Source organism: Drosophila arizonae, chromosome 2 (genome assembly GCF_054131065.1).
Source record: "Drosophila arizonae isolate 15081-1271.41 chromosome 2, UAZ_ARI_1.0, whole genome shotgun sequence".
Taxonomy (NCBI): Eukaryota; Metazoa; Arthropoda; class Insecta; order Diptera; family Drosophilidae; genus Drosophila; species Drosophila arizonae.
In genome coordinates, this window is record NC_142922.1 from 15,854,967 (window position 1) to 15,862,075 (window position 7,109).

The 7,109-nt window shown below is 41.8% G+C and overlaps 2 protein-coding genes across 2 annotated transcripts; both read right to left on the minus strand.

Annotated features, from left to right (window-relative positions):
• On the minus strand, positions 1 to 1,108 carry LOC149270421 (tetratricopeptide repeat protein 12-like). The gene is made up of 4 exons (XM_089476363.1): positions 857 to 1,108; positions 533 to 796; positions 357 to 479; positions 1 to 297 (listed from the first exon to the last, which is right to left on the minus strand). The coding sequence occupies exons 1-4, from the start codon at positions 964 to 966 to the stop codon at positions 81 to 83; spliced, it is 714 nt and encodes a 237-aa protein (XP_089332489.1). The 5' UTR covers positions 967 to 1,108; the 3' UTR covers positions 1 to 80.
• A 126-nt stretch (positions 1,109 to 1,234) lies between these two features.
• On the minus strand, positions 1,235 to 3,358 carry LOC149270422 (tetratricopeptide repeat protein 12-like). The gene is made up of 4 exons (XM_089476364.1): positions 2,202 to 3,358; positions 1,917 to 2,144; positions 1,722 to 1,844; positions 1,235 to 1,664 (listed from the first exon to the last, which is right to left on the minus strand). The coding sequence occupies exons 1-4, from the start codon at positions 2,309 to 2,311 to the stop codon at positions 1,448 to 1,450; spliced, it is 678 nt and encodes a 225-aa protein (XP_089332490.1). The 5' UTR covers positions 2,312 to 3,358; the 3' UTR covers positions 1,235 to 1,447.
• Positions 3,359 to 7,109: the final 3,751 nt, after the last annotated feature.

Consider the following 7,109-nt stretch of genomic DNA (forward strand, 5'->3'; position numbering starts at 1 on the left):
TTTTTTGTTGAATTAATTCATTTATTTTATTTCTCGTTCTTTAGTGTATCAATGTGTCAATGTTATAAAGCAAGTGCAGCTTAGAAATCGGAGCGTACTTTATCCAGGAAATATTCGATATACTTCCCCTGCGATGGGTTGAGTGTGCGCGCATTGTCCACTGCGGTCTGGTAGCCACGGTCATCGTTCATTCGCTTGCAGGTGCCGGCCCGAATTAGCCAGGCGCGCAGGCAGCGCTCGTCCAGGTTCAGTATGATATAGTCCAGATCAATTAGGGCTCGCTTGAAGGCGCGTTTCCTGTCCATGGAGGAGCTCATTAGATTAAGTAGAATTGGTAAAGTTGGATAAGGACCTACTTGGCGAAGCAGAGACTGCGATTCACATAGAGAACTACCGAATCGCTGATATACTCAATGGCTTTCGTATAATACTCGATCGCCTTGTCAAAGTTCATCTTGCGATACTCCGCGTTGCCCAGCCTGCGTGAGAATCAATTAGCGGCATCAGCAAGTTCAGAACTTAAGCGAATTACCTGCGAAAATTGTTGGCAACGCGAATGCGTTCATCGCGCGCCTTCGCACGTGAATCGTAGCTAAGTCCGATCTGGCGCATGAACGTCATTTGCTCCAAATTCCCAGGTATTTCCGTCTTTCTGCTCATTTTCTTATTTACGGACTCTTTCTTGGTATACTCTCTTCTCCCAGTTGAGAGGCGCGACATTACCAAAAAGCTGTCCTCCGTGACACCCGCACTGTAGTCAATGTCCACCTTGGCCTCCTTCTCCTTCTTGCCGGCGCTAAGGGCAGGAGGATGCTCTATCGATCACATATCGAGAAATGTACGCGCTTGAACCTACTCCATTTGGTTGGCCTTTGCCACTTCAGTGAGGAACCTGAGCAGATCGTCCACCAAAGAGCCCCTACGCAAGAAGTTCTCCTCCAGCTCTGGGTGGACCATGGCAGACATTGTGTTTGTGTCGTTGTTGTCTTCCTGTGATTTGTTTGCTGTGTATTGTTGTTGTTGTTTGTTTGTGTTTTGTTTGTCTTTGTTGTTGTTTGTTTCATTCAGTTTCCACTACTGAGTTTATGTTTATGTGTGCTCGCTCCCATGATTGAGAATCCAGATCGAAGCCTACTCACACAGCCCAACAATTCCTGCTGCTTCTCTCATTGATGATGCAATCGCAACAATGATTTAAAATGGAGCTATGAACCATTAAAACTTCCGCTTCACATAAATATCTATAGCGAATTTATTTAGTTTTTCAATTATTCGGCATATTCCTATGCAGAAAGCGAGCTAGGCTAACCATCGTGGGAAATGTTTTTTTTTTTTTTATAACCATATGGAATGGGGAGTAAATACAAAACGAGTCTTATTTCAACGAAATGCCTAAATAAAACAATTGCTAGTATTTGCATTCAATCCAACCATAAAACTTGAATAATCAAAAATCTGTTCTCATTTTTTCTAGGAATTTATCAACAAAGCTGACGAATTCCCTATTGAATCGGCGCGCATTATCGGCGCACTCCTTGTAGCCTGCCTCGTTGTTCATGCGCTTGAGGGTGCCGGCCTTATAGAGCCAGCCTCGCAAGCTGTTGAAATCCAGGTGGTACAATACATAATCTATGTCGATTATGGCCCGTTTGTATTCACGTTTCCTACAAGTATTAGACGACAATTAAACTCGGAGTTATTTGGGTATTTAGAGGACGCACTTAACATAGCATAGAGCGCGATTGAGGTAGAGCACTTGGGTATCGGATATGTATTGCAGACCCTTGCTGTACATCTCAATAGCCTTTTCGTAGTTGGGCTTTCGGAACTCCGCATTGCCTAGTCTGCGAAAGAGAGAGAGAGAAAGAGGGAGGGAACAAACTTTTTCGAAAAGAATCAGAGCTAATCTCAACTACCTGCGATAATTGTTTGCAACGCGCACTCGCTCCATCCGAGCGGTGTTGCGCTGATTCGGAGTGACATCGATCTGGCGCATAAAGGTCATCTGGTTGAGATTGGACGCAACACTACTCTTCTTGATGCTCGGCTTCTTTATGCCCATTGGGCAACGTTCCATAACCAAAAAATTGGTTTCCGTAACACCCGCACTCAAGTCCACCTCGACTTTCTCGTCTTTCTTCTTTCTTAAAAGAAATTCAGGTTACGGACTTATCAAATGAGTAGCGGCTGCATGCACTTACTCCATTTTGTTAGCCTTAGCTATCTCGTCTAAGAACTTGAACAGATCGTCCACCTTCGAGGGTTTCAGCAGAAAGTTCTCCTCGAAGTCGGGATGTTGTGTAGAACCCATTTTGAAGAGCTGTGAGTTGTGAGTTGTGGCTGTGGCTGTGGTTGTAGTTGTGGCTGTTGAACTTGTTCGTTTGACTCAATTTGTAGCACTGACCTAGCTGGCAGCTCCAACGTCAGCTCCGACTTCATCAATTGCCAACGCACAGCCAACTTAGCTAATATACCGAACAGCAATAATCATTTGCTGCAGCTGTGCAAATGTGGCTGCACTTCCGGCTGCACCACCGCCAACCACCCGCCGTCTGGACAGCCAATTAGCAGTGGCCAGCAGAGAACAGCGAGTAGCTAGCAGCTAGCAGCTGGCTCGTTAGCCAGCATGTGGTTTTAAGGATTAGCTCAATTAAAATTTTGTGGTATTAAAATTGTCTTGCAAAACGAGAGGGAGGGGAAAGAATGGGCGAGTGAGAGGGAGACTGACTGCAGAAATGCTGTAAAAACCACGTGTATTTCTCTCCCCAGGTCTAACACATCTTTATTTGCGCCTGAAATTATTTAATTGAGTTTGTTTGAAAATTTCTTTTAAATTAAGAAAGTTTCTGCACGTGACTCTTCTGTGGGTTGTCGCAACTTTTTTCGTTTCTTTTTTGGGGCGCGCTGAAGCTGCTGCTGCTGCTGCTGTTACACAGCGCACCACACGTGCTGCAAAATGTTAAAGTTTGAGGCAATCAAAGGGAACATAATCAGCCAAATCACGCATACGCCATGGGGTACAACTGACAGGTAATAGCTGATACAAATGAAAGATTAAGTAACGCTGCAGATAATTGAGAGCTAAGTTTTAATTGTGACTTATTACGATGGGGACATATTTGACAGAGATTGCAGTTTTAGTTAAAAAGTTCGAATTATTTCAAGTTGGCTAAAGATTTATAGTCGATATTTTTGCTATGCATTGGATGATGAGATTTTAAGAATTGAACGAAAGCCTGTCTTCTTGTTTGTATTACATGTATTATTACATGTATGTATTACATTGTAATAAGATCTGAATTCTTTATCATACATTTCAAGTGGAATAATTTTAGATTTTCGAATTTCTTGCATATATATGTATATATTCCTAACATAAATTTAAAATTTAAAGTCATAGTAGCTCTGGATAAGTCTAAATAGACAATAAGCAAACCCTTCATATATATATTTACAATATATACTATATATAGATACCCTCTAAATTTTGGAAAAATTTTGCTCACGTCTCGTAGCACTTGCTCATTAATATTTGCCACAGCTCGCTGGAAGTAGATCTTGTAACGAGTAACGCTTGGCTGACTGTCGACTGTGGACCGTCGACTGCTTCCAGCTGACTGCTGACTGGCTGGTCATTGGCACAATAACCCACTGTGCCACTCACTCTGCGGAATGCAACACGTTGGCTACGCTACGGGTGGGCGAAATGTGGGGCAGCTGGCTGTGCGTACGCTGTAAGAGCGTAAAATTCTTACAGGCAGTGGGGGCTGTCACGCCGGACATTGATGACTGCATTGACAAGTTGCCCTGCTCGACGACGTGCGCCTGCCTCCAGAGAAATGTGTCAAGCGCGGCATGTTGCGCTGCATAAACAAGCAGTTCACGCCACACGGCGGGGTCTGTGCCAGCCAATGGGCAGCTACTGCTCACTTGACTTTAAGAATGCGAACAAGCATTGCTGCTTATTTTTTCGCTTTTCTTATACCCTGTAAAAGTTTGCTAGGGGTATTGCAGGTTCTAAATTGAAGCTGCTACAGTTTGGTATTTTTATACCCTGAACCCATTGAAAATGGGAAATCAGGGTATAATGGTTTTGTTAAAAGTATGTAACAGGCAGAAGGAGGCGTGGCAGACCCCACAAAGTATATATATTCTTGATCAGGGCGACGAGCTGAGTTGATTTGGCCCTGTCCGTCTGTCTGTCCGTCCGTCCGTCCGTCCGTCCGTCCGTCCGTCCGTCCGTCCGTCCGTCCGTCCGTATGTATGAACGCGTCGATTTCAGAAGATATAAGAGCTAGAGACTTCAAATTTTTTTTTAAAATGTCCGTAATTACAGCGCGCATATCAAGTTTATCATTAAAAACCGATAACTCATCCCGATCTTTTTTTATCGATAAAAAACCTTATCGAAAACCAGTTATAAAATTATATCTTCTACACCCTTATTGCTAGAGTCTCCAAATTTTTAATGTATGCTTATATGCAATTTATACAATTTCGGTTTTTGTTAAATTACTCCCCACCCTTAAATTCACCCCCTCACCCTCACTTTTGTAAAAAGCGTATTTCAAATACTAGAGACTTGGGCTTTGGAATATACACACATATTCACCATATGATTACGCTCTAAAAGTTTCATTAAGATCGTATGTCTACAAAAGAAATTATTTAACAAATAAATTCTCATAATATTGCCCACACTGCAGCGCAGCCCAAGCGCAGTCGCTGCTTACTGCGCAGTTAGCAGAGCGCAGGCTTATGCGTGCGTGTGGATGCATGTGTATGTATGTGTGCATAAAAGAAGTGCAGAATGATTAGAATATCAGCTTGGAGGGTTCAGGGTATCTCCTAGTCGAGCAGTCTCGACTGGAGCTTTCTTACTTGTTTCTAGTATTTTTGTAGTATCATACAAATTATTTTGCCTTTGCCTTAAGCTCGCCAAAGTACAGAGCATCGGGTAGTCGCTCACAGCCGCCTTGCAATAAACTATGTCAAAGTTGAAGTTGAAGTTAAAGCGCTGACCGCCGCGAGCTGCACGAATACTTTTTAACTCGGCTTTCACCTTTCTGCACAAAAATAAATATATAGAAATGAAAAGCAACCAAAACGAATTTCACATACTCTTTCACTATGCTGATAATTATGAGACCCTATTGAGATAAATCGCAGTAACAATATATTTATATATATACATAAATCTTTAAATTTATTTCCTGGCTCTATCTTTGGTTACCCAAGCTTAGCTGCTCGTTTAGGTTAGGGAATACGAAAAAATTGCTGAATGACATCAACTTGGGCAAAGGGCGCTCATCCTGCTAAAGTGAAAGACAAGCAAAAGATTATACCTGGCCCAGCCGCTGGGCATGCTTTGTAATGGAGCAAGACTCAGGCTGAGTCTGATGAAGATGAAGTTGAAGCTGGAGCTGGAGTTGGCGCCTGGGCCTGGGCGGGCAAAAGAGCTGCATGCTGAAATAAATTGCACAAGTCTTGGCGCGGGCAACAAAATAAAAAGTTAACATGTTTAAAATGTTGTTATTCACACAAACGAACAGGCACACACACACGCAGATACACCGCCTTTGGCTTTGGCTGAGATTTGGCCTGTGCGCCAGAGTTGCCAGCCTTCGCGCCGTTGCCTATGTCACATTCCAGCCCCTTTTGCAACATTGTTTGTGTTCGGCTTTTGTGCCTTTGGCCGCCATTCTTTTTGCGCATTCTCCTTTCATGCTGTCACCTTTTGCTTTAGCGTTTTTTATTTACCTTGTTAACCTTTTCATGTTGACAAACTGCTTCAATGTAAATGTCTGTGTGTGTGTGTGTGTGTGTGTGTGTTTGCGTCGAGGACACAAAATGGCGATATGAAAAGTGGAAATCTGTTGAAATTTGTTCCAGCCAAAGGCATTTGTTCTGCTGACTTACTGTCGCTCGGCTGCAAATGCGCTTTTCTTTTAGCAGCCACGGCTAAAGATTTAAAGCAGCACCAAAAATACAAACTGAAATGAGCTAGTGCACCAGCTTATATAGCGACTAGAGAGCTGTATGCATGCCCGAAAAACGGCGCTCAAACTAACAATGAGAAGTATATGTTGAGAGACACAGAAGCTGAGCCGAAAACGATTCGGGTGAAAGAGAGCGCTCGTATATGACTCGGAGGCAGACTATGCAGCTGAGGAAAAAGAATTGAAGGAGTGGGAGTGTGATTTAATGAGTTGAGTAAATGAGTTGATAAGTTCGCACACAGACAACTAAATGCGTGGGTCTGCAAGTGTGTGTGCATACTCGTCGCTAAAACACAGTCTTAATGCGAATCAAAGCTTTCCCACAATTAATTATGAAAACGCAAACATTTTGCATGAGTATGCCAAATCCTTGCGAGAACAGCTCTATATTGTCTTCACTCGAAAGTAATCAGATCTCAATTTTACTGCATAGAAGGAGAGAGCCAAAAGAGTGCACAGCATATAAAATCATGTTTATTCTTATTTGATCGCTCGCAGCGGACTAATGAGCCTTCTTTTGAGTGCTCGAGCGTCAAGCGACAGAGCCGAGCAATTACGAAAAAGCAATACGAAGTAAAACTTGAGTAACCCCTTACACTTTGGCATTCTATTTAAATACTGAATATATTAACTCTCCATTGGCAGTCTTCAGCCATGATCGGCTTACTCATTCGATTTCATATTGAATAGACTCTCTGTGCCGTATTTTGTGAGTAAAATCATGCAGCGCTCTACTACATAAACTATAAGAAGTGGCTGATGTATATTGATATTTTATAAATAAATAAATAAATATTTATATAAGAGACCAGTGAACACATAAATCTATAATATATAATATTCAATATATAATATATAATATTCAAGGTGAAATGCAAATCGTTTAACTTATAATTCATTCATAATATAAACATATACATATATTCTACCTTTACCTTTAAACGCTTTCGACAGAAAATAATTGAATATAAATTTTTACAAAATTCCCCTCAAACATCATTTATTATTTATAAGATCAGAACTGATTTTAATCAAAAACAAAAATTACAAAAAATGAATTACCCAAACGTGCGCTGTTGCGGCAGCTGAAACTTTGTTGAGAGAAAAAAA